The 26,219-nt window shown below is 42.2% G+C and overlaps 2 protein-coding genes across 2 annotated transcripts in view; one reads left to right on the top strand and one right to left on the bottom strand.

Moving 5' to 3' along the window:
- Positions 1-8,950, top strand: part of vav2 (vav 2 guanine nucleotide exchange factor) — a 169,629-nt gene extending 160,679 nt beyond the window's left edge. The window contains exons 22-29 of the mRNA XM_072371665.1: positions 353-424; positions 609-670; positions 936-1,052; positions 1,523-1,610; positions 1,690-1,813; positions 3,637-3,726; positions 4,125-4,279; positions 5,724-8,950. Coding sequence (XP_072227766.1) covers positions 353-424; positions 609-670; positions 936-1,052; positions 1,523-1,610; positions 1,690-1,813; positions 3,637-3,726; positions 4,125-4,279; positions 5,724-5,771 — 756 coding nt within the window. The 3' untranslated portion in view covers positions 5,772-8,950. The remainder of the gene's footprint in view (positions 1-352; positions 425-608; positions 671-935; positions 1,053-1,522; positions 1,611-1,689; positions 1,814-3,636; positions 3,727-4,124; positions 4,280-5,723) is intronic.
- Positions 8,951-9,018: 68 nt separating this feature from the next.
- vsig8a (V-set and immunoglobulin domain containing 8a) lies at positions 9,019-25,668 on the bottom strand. The gene is made up of 7 exons (XM_072371670.1): positions 23,998-25,668; positions 21,693-21,868; positions 19,252-19,456; positions 17,649-17,801; positions 16,301-16,423; positions 13,043-13,184; positions 9,019-9,234 (listed from the first exon to the last, which is right to left on the bottom strand). Exons 1-7 carry the CDS (start codon positions 24,077-24,079, stop codon positions 9,039-9,041), a joined length of 1,077 nt encoding a protein of 358 aa, XP_072227771.1. The 5' UTR covers positions 24,080-25,668; the 3' UTR covers positions 9,019-9,038.
- Between the last annotated feature and the right edge of the window lie 551 nt (positions 25,669-26,219).

The following is a 26,219-nucleotide window of genomic DNA, read 5'->3' as shown; positions in this document are numbered from 1 at the left end:
GAATGTGATGTACAGAATATGCTTTCAGTGCCAAGTGAAGATGGCATCTCTGTTTTTTTATTTTTCCATTTTTTCCTGTATCTGGCATACTACCAGGTTGCTTTCCCTTAAGAAATATAAGGCAGTGTTGGAATGAACTGGTGCCACAGTGCTTGTGATGTGACCAGTAGAGGGCACCAAAGATTCACATTTGATTACACACATAACTAGCAGTGTTGTAGAATGACTGCTCCTAATAATGGCATAGATTTCTTTGTTTCTTCCATTTTTCTTCATGTACATCTATCCACTGCCCTGAGGCAATCCTTTGCCTGGTGTCTACTAATAAACTTGCCCTGCCTTGATCCTGCAGGGGAAGCTGATACAAACACAGAAGAGCGGCTTCTTCCCCAGTTCCTGTGTTAAACCTTGTCTGGACCCAAAGGTAAGACCGTAAACAGCAGGGACTTAGTCATTAAAGCTTGTAGCACGAGCTCACAGAGTCCTCTCTTTCCTCTGAAGTTATCATTTTACTGCCTGTGTGGCACATGCAGCATGTTTAGAAGAATCACTTCAAAGCTCCGATTTTGCAACATCCTTTAACGTGTGGTGTGTTTTACACGTGACAGCCCTTCCAGTCGTTATCCAGCCGGCAGTCCTCAAGGGAAGCAGACTACTATGGATATCCTTGGTAAGACTATTAACTTCCAAATGTTGTAGATTTAATGGCCCTGTACATGCTGCACTACCATTAGCCCAAGGTTTCTATCCTATAATTAGTTTAGATGTGTTAATATTAAAGATGTGTTCCGTTAACTTAGGGCAACAGCAGGCTGACCTCAAGCAAAAAAAATATAATAATTACATCTCGGTAGCCTTCACTCTGTCACTCAGTAATAATAATAATAGAGCCTAAACTTGGAGGCTGCAACTTTTAATTTCTTGCTCCTCTGTAGGTTTGCGGGGAACATGGAGCGCCAGCAGGCAGACAACCTTTTAAAGTCGCACAGCAGCGGGACCTACCTTATCAGAGAGAGGACAGCTGAGGCGGAGAGGTTCGCCATAAGCATCAAGTGAGCATTTCACAACTTACAGGGCGGGAAAATGTCAAGGGAAGCTTTTTATCCCCATCAAGTTGTAACAGGGAGCCCCATTCAGCGTTTTCAGAGCATCTTTTAGCTCCAACTAATTATCATTCAGTAATTGCCTTCTTTTTTTTTCTCTATTTTTTTTGTGCCTCTCCTCTGAGAGAATTCATCCCACAGATAAATAATGCTTGAGCTCCTGCTGGAGCTGTATTATGGCGACGTTTTAAGTGAGGGAATACATTTGCACATTTGTGTTCCGGGCTTTAGCGCAGGTGCAATAAGCCTGCATGGACCAGCGTTTATTTGATTGAGTAAACAAACCTGACAGTCAGCCTTAATGTTTGAAAGTTACTTTATTTTAGTCTGTTCCACGATCCAAGCAAAAATATTTTGAGCAGCTGAACACCACAAAGCAGCCATAAACGGCTTCTCCTCTCGGGGGGTTCTCTTTACAGGTTCAATGATGAAGTAAAACACATCAAAGTCATCGAGAAAGACAGCTGGATTCACATCACTGAGGCAAAGAAGTTCGAGAGCCTTCTGGTAAGAAATATACAGGACTCAACTGCAAAAACAAAAAGCAGAAAAAAACTCCATTTTTCTTTGTCCTTGAATTCAACAGGAGCTGGTGGAGTACTATCAGTCCCATTCGCTCAAAGAAAGCTTCAAGCTGTTGGATACGACATTGCGCTACCCCTACAAGTCGAGAGAGCGATCGCTAACACGGGCCAGCACCCGCTCACCAGGTAAACCTCTCTTAAAAAGCACTTTCAGTCATCCTGAGCAGGTGAATGCTTCAAACAAGAGTCTCTGCTTTGGCTTATGGCTTATACTCGCAGGTGAGCTCCTCTCCTCAAAGCCACAACACACCGGCTCCAAGTAATACCTTTGGGCCCTCATCAATTCTCAGCGCTGTCCTATTATTAAGCTTCTCCTTTAAAAAAACCCAAACTAATAGATACTCCCGCTCCGTTGAAGTATCCCGCCTCCAGTCGTTCCATATAAAGCCCAGTGTTGCGGTTGTTTTACATACGCTGTGACTCCCACTTATGGTCATGAGCTTTGGGTAATTTGGGCATAAAAATGGGTTTTCTTTCCATGCATCACCTCTCTCTGGGTTGATCTTTCTTTGATTTGAAAATAAATCAGTTGAAAGAAGTGGTTTGGGAATTTGTTGGGAATTCCACGAGACAGACCCGGACCAACCCACGTGCATGCTCCCTTGAGACAGGCTTCCTTGATAGGCCGGCTGCCATTATAACGGCACCTGAATAAGTGGCAGGGAAACGCTTTTGCCGATGTTTTATCCCTGAGCCGACTGCACTGTGTCCTAATATATCCACCTGCTTCGATGAATGATCATGACTATGCTAATTTGAATCAGAGGAGATGTTAAAATATGCAGGTCCAGCTTACAAATTCAACTCCTTTGCCATCTTGGCTGTGTAATAGAAGTATGCGAGGGTAAAACAACAGACTCGCTCCCACTCTCTTTGCCTTCCCTGATCGTCTGTTCCTGCCAGGGCCAGTGATTCTCTTTACTCATAAAAAGAGAAACTCAGAAAGACAGAGGACAGCCAGGTTAAATGATGCAGAGTGACAAAGGGGCAGTCGGCTAAGTGAGAGGTTTGTGCAGCCTCTGAATTGGCTGCCCTGTCTGTGTGTTAAACTCTATGAATACTGGCTGTGGCTGTGCACTGACTTCTGTCCCACTCTGTCCTGTCTCTGTTCGCTTTGCATAAAGAGAAAAATGGAATGAAATAACCAGTATCTTCTTCCCAATCGAACACAGAACTTTTGAGCTCCTGAATGTGATGGCAGCAGCCCGTGTTGCAAATAATGAGGTTAAATGGCAACAGGTTAGACAAAACGAGCACCTCGAAGATGGGCGTAAATTCAACAACCTGCTAAAAACAAGAAACTGAGCAACAATTTCACAATATTTCTTATTTATTTCTTTTTCAGAGAAGGCTTTGCACATTTCGCACAAGACTATGCTGAACTAGTATTACTATTGTTACTAAGTCTACTGGCCTGGCTGCTGTCCAGACCTTTTACCAACTGAAAACAACAACACAGCAGAGAGGACCCAGAATCATACATTTCTCTCCCTTTTGCTGGTGTGAGCTGATCTTTTTCTGAAAACAATAAAATATCTCACTGATATGTTTTGAATAGTGAACAGCATTCTGGTTGATTACAGTATCAAATCATTGTATTTTTAAGTATATGCCACACGCCGTCCCAGCGCTCTTGTGATGAGGTTTCATTGCATTTTTTGACACATCGTCATTAAATATTCGCTGCTTCCACTGGCAAGCGATTAGTGCTCTTTTCATGCTTTTTACATAAAACGACTGGTCCCCAACGGATTCTCTTTGAAAGCCACACGTAGATGGAGATTGTAGAAAACAATGGGACCATTCTTAAATCACTCTGAGAGAACAACAAGATAAATATAGCGTCAGAGGATTCTTCTTTTTAACTCTGCTTCTCTGTCTCCAGCTCTGCATGCTCGCACATTTTCTACCTGTATATCCTCCTCTGTCTCTGTCTCTCCTCCTCTCAGCAGCCACCTGCGCCTCCTACAACTTCTCCTTCCTCAGTCCGCAGGGCCTCAACTTCTCCTCTTCTCAGAGCTCAGCTCCCTTCTGGTCAGGTACTCTCTTCTTCTCTCCTCTTCGCTCTCTCCTGTCGTCCTCTTGCACCTCATCTCCTGTAACTACTGACACATGCTCTCTTGCTCATTACTTCCTCTCTGTGGCACTGTCTTCATGAACAGCATTTCACTTCTGTGCAGGATGCCGGGATGACGTTTCCAATGAAAGGAAACCAATTTCCTCTCCTGTGAACCAACCATTTTGTGTCCTTTCCTAACATCCTCATTGGCCGTTTTGTGACGACAGTGTGTCTTGTTGAACACCATCCTCCCCCCTCTACATTTCTTTTGTTATCAATAATGAGCAAATATGTCAAGCCCAGGTGTTGCTCATCATCTCTGTAAGCGTGTTGTGCATAAAACTAAAAGGACTGCGCTGTCACTGCTTCCATTTTCAGTGTTCACTCCTCGGGTGGTCAGCACCGCCGTGGCCAGGTATAACTTTGCGGCGCGAGACATGAGAGAGCTGTCGCTGCGGGAAGGAGACATTGTCAAGATCTACAGCAAGATCGGTGGAGACCAGGGCTGGTGGAAAGGAGAGGCAAATGGGAGAGTAAGTGTGGTGACGGAGGTCTGACTGAGAAGCCTGGAATGAAAGCAGAGGCTTCGGTGTTACGATCTTTGCCGATTAGCTGCACCTACAGGTTGAGTTTGAAAGAGAAGAAGATAAAAGAGAGGGGAAAATAAACATCCTCTCAGCTTGAGTAGCTTAAAAAGGTGCATAGGTCTACATCCGTTTTTAAAAACGGAAAAAAAAGCAGCACTGATGTGGGCTTTCTGGGAACTGGGGAGATTAAATTTTACAATGAAACCATTAAAAAAAACCTAAAAGCAGGTGGTTGGAGGGAAAAAGGAAAACCTGGCTGCTGGGACATACGCCAGCTCTATATGCGGCTGTAAAACTGGATGTGAAATCAGCTTTTTATTTTAGGAACATTCCCCATTAGGCTGTAAATTTGACAACGTTAATGCATTGCTGTGGAGCCAGAGAGCGCATCCACTCAGCTCCTGCGCCCCAAAACTTTTCTGCAGTCTGGTGTTAAAGTGCTCATTTTAATTCTGTTGCAGAGTGTTTCCACCTTTGCTTTTACTCCTTTAAGCACGTAGGTGGAAAACAACTTCATCAGCTGTCAGGTAAAAGCATCCCAGTGCCTAACCCTTCGCCATTTTCTCAACTGAAAAACACCAGTTTGCTCTGTGTCACTGCTGTCCAGCGTATCCTTCGGCAGAATAATCCCCACCACCGCCACTCCCCCTGCAGAATTCCCCTGCTGTCAGCCGCAGATATGACACGTAGAACAAAAATTTCACTCAAGAGTCAAACTCTGGCTTCTCGGACAAAGGTTCAGTGACAGAACAGCAGAGGCTGAAAATGTGCTCCAGCAAGAGATTCACAGCGAATAAATGCAGACCATGTCACAGAAATTAGAATTCTACTGAAGCAGCTGCTCCACATTTTTTCTGGTATTGTGTTCTTTGTCAGGTATGGGTGCACTTTGTGCAGGTGCCGCCTGCGTTGTGCTGCAGTTGTTAAGATCTCCACCAGCTCCTGAATTTTAACACTTGGCTCAAATTCAAGGAAACTCAGATCCATCCCAACAGGAGTAAGTGGAGGTTAAAGCGTTGCCATAAATAAAGCCTGTTATTACCTCTTAGTTCAGTGTTTGCTTCACTGTCAGAAAAAGTTGTTGCCTGGCAACAGCTGAAGTAGTATTTGAAGTAGCCTCAAAGTGTTTTTATTTTTCTAGAACTGAGGCGAGGTTGCTGTCTGTGATAATAATTCACGTCCTCTGGCAAGTTAATGTGGACAAATGCATCCGGGGTGGCCTCAGTTTAATGTTTTCGTGCCTGAACGTTCACTTCAGTGATGGAGTATATTTATCTTACTGCGGACACGGCATTCAGAAAAGGACATGAATTAACTCAATTAACACCCCTTGTTTACTCAGGCTCATATTGAAGCGAGCGCCTCTGATGATTACCATTTCATGTTGCAGATCGGATGGTTTCCCTCAACCTACGTGGATGAAGAAGGAGTGCAGTAAGGCTCAGAAGGTGGTGGCCCAGCTCCTTTTTTTTTTAAATCAGGCACCATTTTCTGTTCGCTGTCCTTGGAGGAAATGACAAGGAAAGGAAAGACTCTTTTCTCAATGTTTTTTGCTGGATTCTCACTTTTCAGCGAGACTTTTTACTCCCATTTCCCTGCCTTTAATTATGCATCAGTTTTTTGCGTGTTTTTTATTTTCTGTACAGGAAAGAGGAAGGAAAAAAAACTGTTGCTGTCTATCTCTGCGTGCTGTGTGCAGAGACGCGTTTGCACTGAGGACACAGCAGAGGCAGACTGTTGATGGCTTTACTTAAAAAAAAAAGCACCTCCCCTCATTGCTGGTCTGTGCGAGGTGAATTAATTGTACAGTATAGATAATTTATTGAATAGAGATTATTATCATTGCTAATGATTATTGTGGGGAAGTTGGTTTAAGCAAAGAATCAGATGAGAAAAACTAAAAAGGAAAAAAAAAAGAAAGAAGAGGATGCTGTGTTTTCATGTCGAGAGATTTTGCCTTAGTTGTCATGGTGATGCCTTGTGGGCTGACACCAGTGGAGGGAACTGACTTTGTGAACTGGTTTTACTTCTCCATGTATGCATGTGCCCGTGTGTGGCCCACAGAAACACACACACACACACACACACATACATGCCAATGTACAGAACGGTGCCTTCGAAGTATGGTTGTTGCTTACTGAACCTCAGCATCAGCCAGTAAAAGAACATCGCCATCCCCAAAAAGACGGCTCGTCCACATGCAAAGGACTTCACGGAAGGAGGGGAGCGGCTCGCGTACCACATCGTGGGGACGGCTCACCTTCCGAGCCCTCGTAAAAGTAGCCCCTCCTAACTGGAGACGGGGTGGACTCGCAGAGACAGCTGGAGGGGTTTTATAGCCACAGCAATCGCACACACAGTTCACATCTGTCTTGGTGTCATTAGCCTGTGGGTGCAATCAGCTAAATGCGAAAGGGAAACATCAAGACGTTCAACTCCAAAGGCCATGTCACACTTTTTAAATCTGTGTTCATTGTTTTTCATTGTTTCCTGCACAGAATCATGATTCCTTTTCAAGTCGGAGAGCTGAAACCAGCAGCTTTCTTTTTAATCATCTTAAGCCAGTGTGTGCATGAGGTTTGGTCGTTATGATTTCTGTATCTTGCCTTACTTTTTTTCCTTTCAACAGATGATCAGGTGACGGGATTCCCCTCCCCCCCTTTAATGTCAATCATTTTTCATGTGTGAAATTCATTTTGGTGCTGTGTCGGAATATTTTTGACCTGAAGGAAAACTTTGTCTGCAGGACATGAATCCACAGAAGGAACTCTTAATCACATTTTCATATCCAGCGACTCTGAGCCTAATTTTAAGAGAATTTTTCTGACAGTGATTTTTCTGGAGTTGCGGTGCTTAGTGTTTCCTTTTATTCCTACTCCTTACCCGGTGCCATAAATACTTCTCAGATGTATGCAGAGTGCTGGCGTGCAGCTTTCTGTCGAGAGCATAAAGGAATCGGCTGACTCTCAACTTCGGGTTTTACTAAAACTGTGATTTTTGTTAACTTTGTTGTCTCAGCTATCTTTAAAGGGGAGTTACATTTTTGATTACATGAAACCTTCACAGACATTAAGTCTCTCGACCAATTCTTGGCCTTAGAACCAATCTTAAAGGAGACATATTATGCCCCCCCCCCCTTTTTTTTTTTTTCAAGACACCATTTCCTTAGATCTTAATGAAATGTCAAAAAGCCATAGAGCGATAATACAGTAGCACCCTTCTCGGTCTTCTTTATAAAGCCCTGTTCTTAGCAGACAGTTTAAGGGTGTGGAGTGAGCCACTTCCCCCACCCCTCTTATCCATGGGGTGTGCCTTATTACACACAGTAAATAGCCCAAGCGCTCACACTAGCACACATAACAAACTGCTCATTTTCTTCTCAGATATTTGCATTTTTCTCGTTTACTGGTCAGTCACGGAAAGTCTGGTTGAGTCATACATTGAACTGGTCCAGGTTTTTAAAAGCCCACACTGCTGATAGGACCAGCCAGCGGGGTGGGGGACTCATCAAAATCGTGTGATAACTCGCATGTAGGCTCGATCAACTCTGGTTTCACCATTCGTGTTTTGTTTAAGAAGTTAATGGTTAAAAAAATGTTGCTCATATAAGCAACCTATGTTTAGATTTATATTTGTAATGGCGACTTCTGATAGTGGGCTACTGATGCTGCATTCACGTGGGCAATCAGAAGTGCCAACTTCTGACAAAGAAAAAAGAAAAAGATTTCTGAGACAGGATTTAAAACGATATAGAAAGTGCTGGTGGAGCATTATTAGCTCTGTCGTCTTTTAAGTGAACTGCTTAACTGCTGGTGGGGAATTTGCTGTAGCACAACAAAAAGCAAGAACAAAAGCTCTCTACTTTCTACCTCTGAGGTACAGCTAATGCAGCATGATATGAAGTTGTGTGGAGATAAAGATGAGCAGGTTGGGTTTTTCTAATCTGAGCTGGGGGGGTTGTGGTATGACATTACCCAGCAAATCCAAACGGCTCACTGAATGAGATATTATCACATCCCCATCCAACTTTTTTATTGAGTTTTTGAGGTCGGTAGTTCAAAATATGCTCTCAGACACAGAAAAAAGTTTTTCATAATATGTCCCCTTTAAGATTTTCCACAAACACATCTGTCTCAGCAAGGTATGTTGCTAAAACAACTACTAAATTGAAGACTACCGTCATGCTGCAAAAGGATCAAGAGACAGCTCAGTCATGTAAACAAGCAGAGATTCCATCACACTCTTCATTGAGAAGTGAAGTGCAAACACTGAGCACGTCAGCTCCGGCTGGTTCACAATGAATTACGGAGCAGAGGATAAACTTTTGACTGTCTATGACGTGTGCTATCGAGAAGGCCACTCACCCTGAAGACCACACACTCCTGCCACTGTGTGAGATTGGGGGGAGGAGGGGCTGGAACTGAGGGAGGGTGTTGGTGGACCGTGTAGTTTTTTTTTATGTAGTGGACAAAAACCCATTGCATGTAACTATTGCTATGTCAACTCCTGTCAGTTCATCTTCAAAAAAATACGTACCTACTTGTGTACAATTTTTTTTTAATGGTTGACTATTTCCAGATGAGGTCTATCATGAAATAAATATCTCTTTTGATTCAGTTTCGAGACTGTTATTTGTTGGGTCATTCTGTGTCACGTTCCAACACAACAGCAGGAGCTGAAATCTTCTGGGTGCTGTTGTCGAGTGTCACACTGCACATCCGCTCTCGCCATCGTATTCGACTGGTGCGTGTTTGACCGGTGTGTGTCGCTGGCTGTTGCCCTCGTTTAACGAGCTCACCTCGCTCCTGTCCACCTGACTGTAAGTCACCTGCGGGTGCCGACCGGAGCTCCGGCCTGTGTGCCGACTGACCGGGCGGCTGTCAGGAGGCGGCACGTCCTCCCTGTTTGACATCAAAGCAGAAAATAAGGCTTTAAAAAAAGGAAATGATTTAAGTTCACAGAATAAGAAAGCGATGTAGTTCATGGCAAGATCTATTGTTGCCCCAAGTTGCTCACTGCAAATTAATCATTGGAGTTCTGAATAATTTTTTTGTTTTCCAAAACAAAAGAGATTTCAAAGAGTAATATGAAGCACCAAATCATCCCAATTGAGAAGGTTCTGTCTTTAAAGATCATAAACTGTTCAAGATTCCTTTCCCTGCTCGCTCCTGACGCTGCAGGTATTTCTAAAAGATAGTTGACAACCCAGTTGTTTCTGTATGCTTGTAACACCCCCCCCCCCAACATCCCACAGTGGGCATACAGTATTTACTATGCAAATGAATGCTGCCCTGTAGGTATGAGCGGAATCTTTGTGTATACCTATTTGAAGATTTTTCCCATGGGTGCCTACTTGCGCAGAGAACCGGTTTTACATTTCTCTTCTTCCAAAGCATAATATTCACGCTGGTGCTTCTTTCAACCAGCGAACACTTGACGAGCTGCCTTCTCTGCCCCCGTCAACAATGCTGCCAACTTTCAAATGCAGATGCTAGATTGGATTGGGCCTTTTTGTAATGTTGGATAACCAGCTGGTATCTGCTCTTCCATCAAAGAAAACCTTCGCGCAACCTATTGAATTTTGCAGTTTTTGCTGCTGTGGAAGTCTTTTTCTTTTGTTTTCTAAATTTGCTGGTGAGAGGAATACATTTCCTCTTGTTGAGCTGAGATGGAAGAAAGCTGCTGTGGAAACCCCAAATGCAGTAAATTCAATTAAATGGCAATTAGTTATCTCACTTCCAGGCTATTTCCACATTTGTTTTGTTCTGCTGGGGGAGTTATTTGCCTCATTGTCTCGTATAAAAGCTGAAAATATTAAACATGCATGCAATATTAACTGGATTTTATGCAGTGCAGCTTTTTATTAATTTTCATTTACACTTGAAGTGCAATATAATAATAGTAATAAAACAGATTTTAAACATTTTATCACCACTCAAGGAAAGAATCCTCCTTTTATAAGCCTGTGATTTGTACCTGTTAAAATGAGCTGATTAAATCTGCTGTAACATGAAAAGCTCTTCACAGAAACTTTAATTATCTGCAGTTTCCATAGTTTCCCTTCTGCTTTGCATGTTCAAAGCTTCAGTCTTTCGGAAGCTCATTGTTTTGCTTCTGCAGCCCCTGTCTTAGCTCAGTCTCTCTGCTCTTATCAGTGGTGCCCCAAGAAGCAGCTGCTTCCATTGTGACAGCCACGATAAACCCACCGCCACCTGACACCATCGAACAGCAGACAGACAAAGTCGGCGATAAGCCGGTGAAGAATCCACAGTTCCCCCACAGAAGTTATAGTGGAAACCAAAGTTGAAGTACAGTTTATGATGTAGTCATTGGGTGGACTGAAACATGTCACCATTATGTTCATCCTGTGTGTAAAGATGGGACACTGCGTCATGCAATGATTTACAAATCTAACTGAAACACAAGGAAAAAAGATAGGAAACATATCAAATCTTGAATCAAATCAAAAAGTGCCATTGCATGAAAAATGTTAGCATATTAGCTCATCTTGAATTTGATGGAAGCCACACGTCTCAAAAAGGTTGAAACGGGGGAAAAGAGTGCAATGAAGAAGTAGCTGATTAGGTTAATTTACAACAGATCAGTGAAGTGACTGGGAATAAAAAGAGCACCTTAGAGAAGTAGAGTCTCTCAGAAATAAAGATCAATACTGTACACAAGACAGACAGCTGTCTCAAGACAAAGAGACAGCTCTTTGCACAAGGGACACAAGGTAATCTATGTTGAATGCTTGGATCTTTTGGCCCTTAGGGGCCCTGCATTAAAAACAGATCATGATTCTGTCATGGAAGCACAGCACAGGCTCAGGAACACATCCAGAAATCATTGTCTGTGAACACAGTTCACTGTGCCATGCGGGTTAAAGCCCTACCGTCTAAAGAAGTCATATGTGAACATGATCCAGAGACGCTGCCGTCTTCTTTGAGTTAAAACCCTTTTACATGGACTGATGTAGCAAAGTGGCAAACCGTTCTGTGGTCAGATAGGTCAAAATTTAAATTTCTTTTTAGGAAGTTATGGATGTCTTAGCCTAAAGACTAATGAGGAGAGGGACCATCTGGCTTGATAACAATTCAAAAGCCATTTTTGAAATGGGGGTCCATCGGTGTTATAGAACATCTAAAAAAGGCACCAACTTTAGAGCAACAGCCCTCATCCAAATGACGTCTTTTTCAGGGAAGGTCTTGCATATTTCAACAAGACAACATCATACTGCATCTATTACAGCAGCATGGCCTCATAGTAGAAGACTTTGGATGCGAGACTGGTCTGCCTGCAGTTTTTCATGAAATGCAAAGTACGTCAAAGGACCCTACTGTCGAGGAGCTAAAATCTAATTCCGACAAGACCATAAAATGTCATGAGACCATAAAATGTCTCACTTTCAGCGAATTACATGCTTTTTATTTTCTCTTGGGAATGAAATATTGGTTAATCAGTTTTTCACATTATTACACACAGTTTCTTTGGAATTTGGGTTGCATTTACTAGATTTTACAGATGGGCTTTTTCAGAAATTATTTAAGCTTTATATTTAATTGAAACTGGTACAAAGACAACATGTTAAATGTTGATACAGAGGATTTGTCAACTGTGTTGTACAGAACCATCTGTTGGCTTCCAGGTTCAAGTCAATCTAAGCCATTTACCATTTCACACATCTGTTACAGTGTCACTGTTCCCCCAGTCTTACATTCATATTAATAGATTTAAAAGAAACTGTACCGCAATTCCTGTGTTTGAGTTGCAGAAGGATCATCTGCTTTTTCAACAGCAATGAGTTTTTTTTTTATCTTGAGCAGACGCCTACCTAAAAGATTTAATTGTTTTCATGACTCGAGTTATCAACTTCACCGTCTCTGCCCGACAGACTTTTCTATATTATATTGATATGAGGAGAGTTGAACCTCTGAACGTCACAGAAATGGAAAAGTCCGCATCAGCATTGTGCTTCTTTGTCTCCTGTATACAACACTGCCCTCCCACACTGAGACCGCTCACATTTCAATGTCTACTCTGAAAGCATGTGGGCTGTTTTCCACAGTTGAAACAGAACTGTATATATTTTTGAGTTTATTTAAAAAGGAGAAGTCCTTGCGGAGATGTCAGAATGGGGGGTCAGTCACAGATCTTCGCCCCCGTGCACCTCTGCATTCAACACCACAAATGCCTTTTTTTAAACTTCCCAAAATAAGAAAAAGTTGCACTTTTTCACTGACTTTTCTTTCATTGCAGACAGTACAAACCTATCGTTATAAGTTTTGTATCAGCTCTGTCTGTCTCATCATCTTATTGGTAATATACGAGCGCACCAGTTTTTGTTCAGCAAAGGTTTTACCACTTTGTAATGTCGCCATTTCCTCTCACAACACTCGAGACACTGCACTGAGGACTGATTCTCTCTTGGTCACGACGGCAGCCAGTCTAGTGCTTGTGCCCTCCTCAGCCATGCCTCTGCAATGTGAGCAGAATCCTCTGCATTTTTGTTGTATTCACATGCTTCTTGACAGGCTCAAAATCAAGTCATTTTCATTCTCTACATTTCTGAACAGCTTTAATATAACTGGTCTACACCAACACAAGGGGACTGGGAGAAAGAGTGTGGTCCCGTCATCGACTCAGGTTTCAACCCTCTTATCGCCTTTTACTCTTTAGTCCGCTGTATCTGTGGGAGCTGCACAGTTGTACCTGATCTCATTGGAGAACTCCTTCTCATAGTGATGTCTGTTGCTTAACTTCCCCAAAAGAAGCCCGACGAAGACCAGCAAGATGAAGATGAGGAGCAGCGAACCCACAGTGGTGCCGACTATGACTGCTGCTCTGTTTGGGGCTGCAGAATGAAAAATGAGGAATTATTCACTCAGCTCTAAAACAGTAAAGAGCAAAGAACCGAAATTAGTGTGATTCTCTTGTCGCTGAGACACTCCTGACATTTGTCGCTTGTGTCGTGTTCAACACTATGGGATATACAGTATGTGTTAACAGTTAGATGAAACTGATAGCTTTGAAGCTAGCCAATTAAACATAAGATCACTCCACCAAATTCAATCCTTGAACAAAAGGTCAGAGTTCTTTGGGAAGCAGCGTTACGGGGAAACTCAAATGGATTTCATCAAGTCCCCGGAGGCCGGTTTAAATGGATCAACCTGCAGCCATTTCTCACTTGTTAGAAATACATTTCCAGATGGACATTGCTGATAAGGCAGCACTGTGAAACTTATAGGCCATGTTGGAACCCAGTGAAAGTGTTAGAGGTCAAATTGTTATTCCAAGCAAAGAGAGGCTTTTTCAGCACCAGATCATAGCTGGAAGTTGTTTACAGGGGCTTTGTGTCCATCAACTGTAAAATACTGTCAGTAGATTAGATCACTCTCATCCAAAGCACATCCACAACGACTTAAAGTGAGCCACATCAAAAGATTAATACATCAAGCCTTGTTTACTGAGAGAAAGGGAAGCATCTTCTGAAGTGGGATTTGTGTCTTACATGCAGTAGACAGTCAGAACGCTCATGTCCGAACTAAATCTCAAAGCTACTCAGAAGGAGGCCGTGAGAAAACCAAATTTCTCACCATCAAAACGACAAACAACATAAATTTCATAGCAGTTTCAGCAAATCCTTTACTGTTTTTCCACGGCATCACTTCAAACAGTTATACGTGGGTGCCTTTAGCCTTTAGGACCTTCTACGGTTGAGGAGAATATTTTTGGGTTTGAGTTGTTTTAGACTGAGAAAATGTTCTTTTCATAGTATCCTTTAAGTATTTAACTTTAGCTTAGGAGCAAATTCTGATTCTCCCAAATAAAAGAGTTTGAGTGCCGTATTCTGCAGGTAGTTACTGATTAGTTACCTCAAAGAAATAATTATTTTATCACAAAGTTTACGATTTAAAATAACCAAAGGGTCTATTTCAACAAAAATATTTAAAATAAAAAACACTATTAGCAATCAAGTAGCATCTTTCAGTTCTCAGGAAAGACAATTTGGCTTCCCTTGCCCTCCCTGTTTCTCTGACTCAGTTTACTTCTAATTTCTACGTAAATGTTTGAATCAGATAGCAATTCTCAAGAAGAGGAAACTAAATTATACAAGATTCAAAAGTATAGTCATCAAAATGTACTATTTGGAAGCTCCAGAAGTCCCTCTCATTTGCCCGAGTTCGTGGTTGAGCGCTAGGGGGAGGGGTCTGCCAGCTTCAAGCTCCTTGACTCATGAGATGCCGGCACATTCACTTGAGAAATACTTTGGCTAGTTCACAAGCTTACAACCAAGCTAGTTCTTGGTGCAAATTGAGGCTAGCGAGCTCTCAGCTGAGTGAACCTAAGTCAGCTAGCTTCTTGGCCAGCTCCAGGCTTCTAACTTTGGTTTCTCACTCAGCTTTGTTAAAACTTAATATACTAATAATATATTTTAATATAAAATATAGTTAGCAAAAAAATAGTTGTTCCAAAATAGTAAACTTCAAGTTAACAAATCATTGCCTTTTAGTATATTAAGGCTTTATCTGACTACAAGTACACTCAAGTATGCTAAAATTTTAAATTACTTACCACATTTATTTTTCAGCAGGGTAGGCATTCTGTAACAGATATAACTATGTACTTTTAATAACCCTTAAGATTTACAGATATTTAAAAAGTCCATGGATTGGCTTCTTCCACCAGGCTCTCCCACTACCTTTAAAGCATGTGTAGCCAAGTAAACACTAACTAGACATGGTAAGTGGATATCATGTATGAAGGGGTATGCAGATGTTGGACATGCTGACAAATAGAAAATAAAACTGCATCTATTCACAGAACAGTGAAAACATATGTAGTGCCCGTCCAATTACTGAGCCTTGATAGTGAAACTGCAACATTCTGGACTGTGGATCAATGAAGCTATGAGATAGGTTGCCATGGGCACAGGAACCCTAATTTGGCCTTACAGTGTAAGAGAATTGTATGAACCTGTGAAAAATATTGTACAGATCTGAATAAATTGCTTACACAAAGACTGATGAACATCACCTCAAATGAATTCATTTGCGTTATAGGCCTAAAAATGTAGAAGTATTGTATATAGGACAAGAGAAAACAACAAAAAACAAGTATACTGTTGTGCAGCAAACGTATTTTATAATGTCCTGTTAATTATCTTGCAAACTCCTGGCTGAGTTCCCGAGCCTCAGGGTTTGAACCCCTGTTCTGGAACAACAGCCTGCATTTGAAATGAAAATGAATTATTCGGTGCCCAAAGCAAAAAATCTGAGCGCTGAGTCAAGGCACTATGGACTCAATAAGATGAACGTTCGGGGCCCGCTCCACAGATCACGAGGCACACAGAGACAAACTCATTTTATGGAGCCAAAGACTGCAGTTTGCTTCTTTGAGTCTAAACCTAAGCGATGATTTGCTCTGTAATAGCATGCTGAATCACTGACTGTACTCTCTGCTGCCTATCTCACAGTCACCACATTCATTCCACATGATACAGCTCTGCTATACATCTGCTTCCTGTCTTAGTAAGAGCTGTTGGAACATATTAATAGACTGCTCTTTTTTTCTTGAATTCTGTCTCTGTATTTTCACTTTACCTCTGATATTCTCTTTCTCTCGCTTCATTTGCTCCTTTGAAAGAAAACAGAATCGTGTTTGGATTTACTCTTGTGGGACTTTGCGACAGTCACGAGGAGCAGAAAGCAATACCCCTACACGAATAAGGTTATTTCCAGCCATTGAATGAGATCCTGTCATCTTCAAGAATGACGAGCTCGTGATGACTGAGCACGGCAGCTGAAATCCTGTGTGTACAAAGTGGAGCAACGAGGAGATTGTGGCACAGCTACAAAGAGAGGAGACTAAAGAGGATGAAATCTAAAATCTGGCTCTCTCATGATCTCATGTGTGCGTCATGCGTGGTGTGTGAACAGGAGCATTCTGTGTGAGGGTGTATTATCTTACGCTTGTTGGCTTTCAGGTTGATCCTGCAGTGTTGAGCTCCAACGGCATTGTTCACCTCACAAAGGTAGATCCCAGCAAAGCTTTGAGAGTGGTTGCTGATCTTCAGCTCTCCTGTCACACTGTCTGACAGAGTGTGCACATCAGATGATTAATTGGAGCAAAACATGTTGGAGCAAGACATGCTGTACCTTCGTTATGAGGTGCTCAAAATATTCGCACTTTTTCATTTCCAGCAAAGGTGAGAACTTTTCTAAAATGGGACTAGAGTTTCCATCTGTAATTTGTTCATGTTGATTTAAAAATATGGTGCCAGCATAGCACTGAAAGGCTGGCGTAAAGGCATATTTACATTACTCTTCCGTTTAGTTACACTAATGAATTGCTTGGGAATTGAGAACACTAATTCTTGAGGTTTGCCAGAGGAATCTGTGTCCAGGCTGAATAGTTTCTCTCATATTTGGCTCATAGAACCAGATGTCAGTTTCTTTTTCCAGAAGCAGCTAAAATGTTGGCTCCTCTGATCACAGAACACGTGTCCACTGTCTTTCTGTCCGTCTGAGATGAGTTCAAGCCCAGACAACTCAGCAGCGTTCGTGTACAGAGCTGATTAATGGCTTGCTTCTTGTGTAATACTGTTTCACTTTCCAAGGTACCCCCTGAGCTCACCTGGCTGTTTAGATCATGGTAACACCACAGCTTCTGATGTCAGGTGATCCAGCTGTGACTTTCTGTACTTGGCCTTTATGGAATGTATTCTGCCGCACCAAAAGTCTTTGCAATCTTACATTGATTCTCTGGCAGAGTTTGGCACACATTAGTAAAACACATTTAGTGGATGCTCCTTTTATATCTAATCCTGACACCCTAACCTGTCGCCAGTTAAACATGTATTAAAGTGCATTTTAGAACATTTCCCAACCTTAATTTGGAAACGGGGCTTGTAGATTTCTCCCCATGATGTATGCATGCAGTTTGGGTGTTGCACTGTTTCACGCTGCAAGGCGACTCAGATCAACGCAGTCTGCCGTAAACAATAATTCAGGAAATGGAAATTATATGTTGCTGATCCATCTGAGCAGGTGAAAAGTACCTTTTTAAACCTAATGCGTATTCTTATTTTCTCCTAGATTAAATAAATAGAAACCAAGAAATTACATTTTTCTTTCTTTGCACTCAATAAGCACACATACAGTGAGAAAGACATTCGTATTCTGCACACATTCTGCTCACAGCTTCAAGTAACACAGAGCCTTCTTCCCCAGTTGTCTAACCCAACACACACTTCCAGCACACACACACACACTTTGATGTGTAGTAACATTATGACGTCAACAGAGGTCAGACTTACTCTGTGTGGCTGCAGAAGGCAGGGGGTCTGCACTTTGTCTCCTCCAGGTGTATTTTAATGGAGGGGAGCCTTCAGCTGATAGGCAGTGCAGAGACGCAGCTTCACCAACAAGCTCCCCACCTTCCACCCAGCACTTAGGTACAGATGGCTTCACTGCAATCATACAACGAATGGATTTTTTTTACATTGCCATTTCGATTCCATATCTAAGAACAGAAAAGAGAGAAAGAAAGAAAACTGGGGGGATCGTTCAAGTTCTATTGTAAAAAGGCCTCAATACCTCAATGGATTCTAAGCTGAAACAGAGATGTTCTGCGAAAGAACGAATGAAAACGAGTGCTGGCTCTATTCATGGCTGATACCAAGAAAGCAATTACTTTCTTACTCAAAAATTTAGAAAACTGAATGAACTATAAAAGGCCGTCACCATCAAAAAACGTATTCAAACTCTAATAGAAAAAAATTAAAGTTTGGTTGACTAAAATCACAGGGCAGTCCTAATTTAAAAAAGATTAATAAGGAAAAGAAGAAAGCATGAATGGCCAGAGGCATCCTCCAAACAACTTTTGTCCACACAACAAAATCAAGAACACAGTTTTTAAAGTGAAGTGCTGCTTCTCAGCACAGCCTGTGTTGTTGTCAGTATGAAAAACAGCTGCTTCAGGCCGACGCGCAGGGTCCACCATAAATATTTATTCAGTGATGTGCTTGTTTCAACTGAGAGGTGATTTCATCTGATTAATCTTTTATTTCAAATTGTGAATGCAAGTCAGTTAGAGAGGAGCACTTCAGAGGAAACAGCATAAAAGCAGTCACACAGCTCCAAACTTAAGGCCTCCAACATCTTAGGACGTCAACATGTCAGCGCAACAAAAAGTAAGTGCATGTCAAATCACTCCCTCTGACAGGAGGTTTGATCATAGTTTAGTTGCAGAGACACACGCAGATCTTCGTTGTCCATATCCTGACTGGTCAAAGCTGATGGCAAAATGTGCAAGACCCAAGCTGTGGACTGTCCAACATGTAGTAACGGGGTATAAACTGCCAGATAAAACAGGACACACCAACAGGCGTAGCCAAGTGGCTGTTACAGTGTACAGGAGCATCTGCGCTGCACTTGTGCTCTTAGGCCCCAATCCCACTGGGACACATCGCTGAGAGAGGCTGACAACAACACAACTAAGATCCTGTGGGACCGTAAGTTCCAGACAAACAAGCAGCTGCTGGCCAACCAACCAGACGCACAGTAGTGGTGGTTAACAAGGAGCAGTAGACGGCAGTCGGGATAATCATGGAAATCCCAGGTGACAGTGACCTCAGGAAGGGGACTGAGAGCTATCAGAGGCTGTAGGAACGACACGAACAGATGGTGAAACCAAAGGTGATCTAAGTGGGATGAATTATTTGCGAATATGTCAGTGAACAGCTAAAATAACCAAAACTGTCCGTGTCCGAATGTCTCCGGACAAGCAGGTGACAGTGGCATGGCAATTGTTGTTGACACCCTCTCCTGAACTCTGTTGCTGTTAAAAGTGACTGACATAAATAATGCAGCAAGGGGACAGGTGTTAACCCCAGGTTGCAACCCGATGCCCAGTCTCACCCATTACCACCAGCGACATCTTCCGCGCGTCCACCCCTGGCGACTTCTTCACTTTACACTGGTAGGTAGCACTATGAGCGGGTGACAGCTGCCGGATCGACAGAGAAGCGTCACCCTTGGAGGGGTCGCCGGCAGCAAAGCTGAGCCCTTCTGCAAAAGCGTGGTCACCGTGGTGATACTCAGTGCCGCCGCTGTACGACATGAGCTGAAGGAGAGATAAAGAAAAACAAAGCAGAGTTGCACAAATGACTCTGAACGGCTCTAAATTCATTTAAAAAAAAAACAGAATTGCTAAATTAGAGGACCAAATGCAAAGTTTATAGCCATGACTGAGAATCAGCTCCCGGCTCTGGAGCTTTAAGGAAGTCTTTTCTAATCTCTGGTGGCTCATTTTTTTAGTTCAACAGCACATTTACTGTGGAGTTCGGTCTCTGCACTCCCACTGACTCTTTTCCAGCAGCAGCAGGGAGCTATTTAATGCCCCCCTACCCAAAAAAACAAAAAAAAACAGCGATAGACTCGGCGTGTGCCTCCTGCCAAGCACCACCAGGCAGACCAATGTGGTTAGAAACCAGCCAGAGAACAATGCAGTGAGATATTTTTCATAATAAGCTGAAACCAGCTGCGGATCAGAAACACAATCCCTAAAGGTTTCCTTCTGGGTCTCTGCCTTGTGTTGATAATTGTGTTCTTGCCTTGTCTTGTGGATATGCAAACGGGCACCTGTTTGCTCACTTATTGACAAAAATGATCACTATTTACTTTGTCAGATATTGTGATTAATTTACCGTAAGACGCTATCTTTCGCTGTCTATCACATTCATCCGGCACCAGAGCTTCTCTAAAGCAGCACGAAATTATCAAGGTTCGTACTTACGGGGGGAGAAAAATCCCTTCAAAGTTTTCATTTAAAACGTTTCAAAAGTGAAAAGGATAATTCTAATAAAATGTCTCCTCTCCTGAACTTACCTTCAGTCATGTAGCCGCATAAACGCGCCACAAGGTTAAGATGTGGGCAGATTTTGATGTTTTTTAGAATTGCTCTAAATAGTGATCTGTATAACCATTCAACTGGCCTGATTGTCTTCTGACTCTCGAGTCCCTAAAACATACGATGCAGATCGAAGAGCTCCTTCATTTTATTGCTTTCCAAATGATTTGCTTATAATTTCAAAGACCTCTCTCCAGATACTACTTCAAGGGAGAAGTGGAATCAACATTAATTTCATCCAAATAAAGTAACATATCTACAGTGAGTGCACATGAAGGCAGCTGGATGCACAAAGGTAAAGACAAGGCATGCGTGAAGTTCAAAGTCTCAACAAGTCACTGAACAGTGAGAGAGTGCTTGGAGATTCCATATCGGGGATCTTTTTATAGACACATCTACCCACAAACGTCTCTTTTTAAACTACTCAAGGACACGAGTGAAGACTTTTTAGCGCTGACACGTAAACCCAGCTTATGTCTCACTGCATATATTTATTTATAGTACGGTCATTTGAAAAAGAGAGCATAAAGTTTTTATGTATAAGAAATAATGAAAACTCCGGTAATTACAGGTTGTAGAATCAGGTACACACAGCTGCAGATGAACAACAACACCTATTACACTGAGTCATCATTTGTTAAAGAATTAGCAAGGTGAAAATGCATTCGTTGCAGTAATGCTTCAGTTCATTAAGGTTTACGGAACTTGGTAATGCACTGCTCTGTTAAGGTCAGGCTGAGGTTTGGACTTTGACTTTTTCAGTCATTCTGTTACAGACTTGCTGCTGTTCTTTGGATTATATTACATTACGTAGTTGTGGCCAAGCGTTATACTTTGTCATACAGTGGAGTTGATGGTCGACTCAGCGACTGCATGCCCTCCAGGTCTTGTGGCAGCAAAGCAAGACAAACTCATCAGCCCTAACATCTTACATGCTAAATGAGGCCCGTGGAGTCTGAGATGGAAAGTTGGAAAGATTAGCCACTGTCTGGAGGGTTTTACACATGTTGAATATTCTTTCTCTCTGTAGAATGATGAACTACTAATAGTTTACATCCTTTTAACCTTTCCCAGATTGATGGGTAGCAACAATTGCTACTCTATGATCACAGCTGATGTCATTCCTCCTTGGCATCATGTGAACACACACCGGAATGCTCCAGACCAGCAAACGGCCAAAACGCGTGCTTCTGCAGAGGTGCTCACAATTACTGATGATCAATAGACAAGTGTATTTGATTAGCAGCACCTGGATGCTACCTCTCCTGTCAATTCCTGTGGAAGCAGTCGGTGTGCACTTAGTTTTTCAAACACTGCTTCAGCATTCGGCTCTTTTTTTCTGAAAAAATAATGACACAGTGTAATACCTTAGGCATTGCTGTTCATCTGAGGTTGGATTGATCCAATTTCAAGACCTGATATTTTCTATTCTCCCTGAAGTGCTGCTTACCATGTAGTCCTTCTGCGTGGTGTCCGGGCTGACCACAGACCACTCGATGTCAAGTTCTCCAGTGTCAGAAGGACTTGATGTGTAGGCGCAGCCCAAAGTCACACTCTCTCCCTCGGCCTTCTGGACAGTCTGTGGGCCCGTGGACGTCACCGTCATCCCTTGTGTCAGTTTAATTTCTGAGGAAAATCAGAGCATTCTTTAACTCAATTAAAAACACACTCGCAGCTGCTAATCTCTTTAATTTAATTGCCAGTGTATTGTGCACGGTTTTGTGGACAATCAATGTTAATTCAGGATCTTTTCTCAAAGGAATTGTGGTTTTGAACTAACACAAACAAGTTTTTCAGGGCTAATTTTGCACAGTGGTCTCATTATGAACAGACAGCACTCTAAAGAAAAGTCAGACTTCGAAGGCAAGCATTAATGTAACTCTTAGCAAATCCAATCGTAAGACACTGTATTGCTTCTGCAACAAGAGCCCCCCACAACACATTAATCTCAACAACAGTAACTAACTTCTGCAGTTTGCAAACACAATGAACCAATGATGTAGAGGAAAAAACTGAATTTTTCTGCATTAACTTGGACTGTAGAGGTAGACTAACTCTTAAGGCAGCATAAAAAGAAACAAAACACTTATTTTTTATAATAAATCAACGAGCTTGCATAATAAGAAAAGCTAGAATTAGACTCCAAATTGCCTTCCAGCAGAATGTGATGCAAAACAATAATTGTGCTTTTCTGGGGTTTAAGAGTTCTGTTTTGTTTTATTAGAATAATCTGTGGAATGCCTTCATTCCCCATCTAACCACGACACTACTGTCCTAATGTGCGTGAAATGAAACAGCATTTTAAATAACACTGTTGGTTTATAGCACAGACTGTTTAGTGAGCTGGAGTTTGAGATGTGCTGCTCATTGCAGGGAATGATGATAAACAACAGTAATGACAAAACAAGCACAAATTCCTGAAAAATCAAGGAGTAAACAGTTGTTTTGGAGAATAATTTCACAAAGAAGCACGGGATATAATGCAATCTGTATTTCGCAGAAGTCTTGGCCAAACCCTCATTTCTCTATATTTTGCCTCCAATAAGCCATGCTTCCCACCAGGTTTCTGAGGGTTTTAAAACATTTTCTTTAGACATTGGCAGCAATTTTTTTTAATTAATTTACAAATCTGAAAGTGACGTTTTGAATTCCTTGAAGATAGATGTTTTCTGAGGTATGTGTATTTCTGTCTGCTGTTTGTTTGTGAAGCCACTTAACACAGACAGATGAATTATTCAAGCATAAATAAGGCAACTATAGGTCAAGGAATGACGTGTTGCATCAAAACATACAGTCACGGACAAGAGAATCAATTGGGAATTGTACCTTTAGACTCTTTACTACCAGCAGCCTGTTGCAGAGACACATTTCTTTTGTTGCATTTATGAGAAATACCAAAGGCAACACAGTCTGAAAGACATAAAATAGTATTTTTCGACCAACACGGGGATTCCCAACGAGCTGTTAGCTAAAAACTTGGCATATCTCTGTATGGCATGCAGTGTGTCCTTAAGGAAACTGAGGAAACTGAATAAGTGGAGGACCCAATAATCATCTTAAAATCATCTAAAGCAGATGAACAGTATCTGAAAGTGATGTCCTTAAGAAAGAGGAAGAAATCCAGCAAAGACCTGACACCAGACCGAAGAGATGCATCTGGACCTTCAGCTGATCCATCTACTGTTGGCCCAAGCCTCATCAGAAATGGTCTCCATGGAAGGGGGGCTGTCAAGAAGCCATTCTTAAGGAAGGGAAACAGGGAGAAAAGGCTGAGCTATGCCAAATGACACAAGAAGTGGACTGAAAATCAGTGGCAACAGGTCTTATGGAGGGATGAATCCTCCCCAGAGCCCGGACCTCAACATTATTGAAGCAGTGTGGGATCATCTGACAGAGAACGGAACAAAAGGCAGCCGACATCCAAAGAAGAACTTTGGGATGTCCTTCAAGAAGCCTGGAGAACTATTCCTGAAGACTACTTAAAGAAATGTCAAGAAAGCTTGTTTCAGAGGGTTCAGGCTGTGTTGGAGAGTAAAGATGCTCATACAGAACAGTGACTTTGAAGCTCATTAGAGATATACAAAGTCTGTTTTTGCCTTATAAACCGTACTTCCATTTCCATTTGCATGTTTCAATAAACTGCTGCGTCTACCTCTCCTTTTTCCTGTTAATATATAAAGAAATGAGGGATGGCTCAGGATTTTTGTACAGTTATGTCAGCTTGAATTCAGATGCTTGTGTGCTTGCAGTGGTACCTGTGCTCAGGAGCGCTGCGGTGCATGCAAAGAAGACAAAGACGCAAGGCTGGCGGCGAAGGCTGAAAGATCTCCTGAACATACTGCTCCTATATGGAATAAAGTTAGTCCAGCAATCACACGTTAAAACACAACATATCACGGCATATCAAATTGTTGACGGATCAGTTCCATGTCGTAGATATTACCTGAACACAGCTACTACACCCACATAGCTGTCCATGGAATACACAGGCACAAACAGCAGTGTGCTGCCACCTGATGCTCCAGCTTCCCAGTTAGCGCCTCCTTTTACTTCTTCCTCATTAAAAATGAAGCCTTCTGATTGGATGGCGACGCCACCAGTTTTACCTGTTTACCAGAGAGTTTACTTGATACTGCTATTCAGCTGCTAAATCGGCTTTCACACCCTTTAACCCTTCTGCAATGCTTTGTATTTGCCATCCCAACCAAAGAAGGAACTACTGTAAAACCAACAAAAGTGTCCGTGAGAAAACAAGCCTCCTTTGCAGCTGAATGAAAGTCCCAAGGAGCATCTTTGGAAACAAGTGAGACGCGAGCAGACAAAAGGTGCAAAATTTGATGAGAACTCTCCTCTGCTGAAATGACAGCGTATGCAACATGCAGCTGCTTTATCTGGAATCAATTTAACTAATTTGTTTGCTAGCTTATTGAGGTGTGTCTCTATTCGTTTGAGCTCCCATTAGTCGTTTTGTTAATCCAAATGGAAAATTATGGGGGAACAAAAAAAACCCATTACTCCCTCTTATTTGCAGCATACACTATGCACCGCTCAGTACTAATATACTTGTCATTTGTCTGACAGGACTAAATAAAGGACGAAATAAAGAGAACAAGGTCTCAAGTGACGCAAAACTGGTTATTCAGCCAAAAACACAAGGCAGCGAGCTTTGTCTGGGCTGCATGACCAGGATGTTTGAGAGAAGAAAGAAAAGGGAAACTGCAGGGTTTATCTCTGTGCCACATCTACAGGGAAAGAGCCTTTATAAATCAGATACAGCGGGATATCTTCCGGAAGACACACGGAGAAAATGGATTAGAAGCAAAGGATAAAGAGCTTTATCTGCGCTCCAGTTGTATATAAAATATCAGGCATTTCTTTTAAACCTTCATGTGAATTTTCTCCAGGCATCAGTCCATGTTTTCCATGAGCTTCTGGCAATTTTCGGAACTATTTTCATTTATCGCTACCAGCCGATAAAAGGAAGAATGTAGGAGAGATCTGTAAATCTACCAAACCCCTCACTGACCCCGCACTCCCACTGGTTTCAAACTTGAGCACACTCCAGTGCAGTTTTCTGAATAACTGCCTTAACGGAGGCATTTGTGTAGGACTTGGATGGATTTTGCTGGAAGAAATGATATTTAAAGCCTTGAAAGGGACCCGACTCATACTCTTTACTTTTCTAAATGAGAATGTATACAGTCACATCCACAGTATTCACTACTCCAAGCTGCTTAACATTCAAGGGTAGTTCTAGGACCAAAGCACTGCTTTTCAGAATGCCATCGGTTAGTTTCCGCCAACATATTTCTTTGACTTGTGCTCTCTGGTGCAATAGCAGCCCCATGATCTTCTGCTAACGACTACATTCCTTACATGAGTTATTGATTACTTGTTTATTGGATGGTGGATTTGTTTACGATGAAAATCACTGTTTTCATGAATTTATTATGGTTGTCAGAAAAAGAGGTAAGGAGACAGTTTTTCTTTTAAAAATGCCTGTGTTGATGGTAAAACAAAATATTTTAGCAAAAAAAAAACTGTATTCATTGGCTTTGGAGACACTTCACGTCTGATATGCTTCTACTGTTAAAAAGAAATCCAGACTTTCTTGGCTTTGTTTGTTGGGAGCTCACACACACTCCTCTCTGCCCAGTAGGCTCACAGGCTCAGCTGTTTCAGGAGCAAAGTGCACCATTATGAAAGCAGCTCAGGCTACCCGCCATAACCTGCCCGATGCCGAGAAGATATAGGAGCACAAGGTGGGTATGGGTCCAAGTCCGAGTCCATAGTTTACCGACACGCGGCAGGCACACTCCCGCCTGGGTAACCTTCTGCTGTCACCGGGGAACAGTCAGGAGACAACCCGAACAGAAGCCTAATAGTGTCTCTGTGTGTGTGTGTGCTGTTGTTGTTTGCTTAGCTTTGCCTCCCGGTGGGAAAGGCCGGATCATATAGAATAAATTACTGCTTTGAA

Source organism: Leuresthes tenuis, unplaced genomic scaffold (assembly GCF_036924035.1).
Source record: "Leuresthes tenuis unplaced genomic scaffold, fLeuTen1.0.hap1 SCAF_19, whole genome shotgun sequence".
In the NCBI taxonomy this organism is placed as follows: Eukaryota; Metazoa; Chordata; class Actinopteri; order Atheriniformes; family Atherinopsidae; genus Leuresthes; species Leuresthes tenuis.
This window is presented reverse-complemented; position numbering and strand designations above follow the sequence as displayed.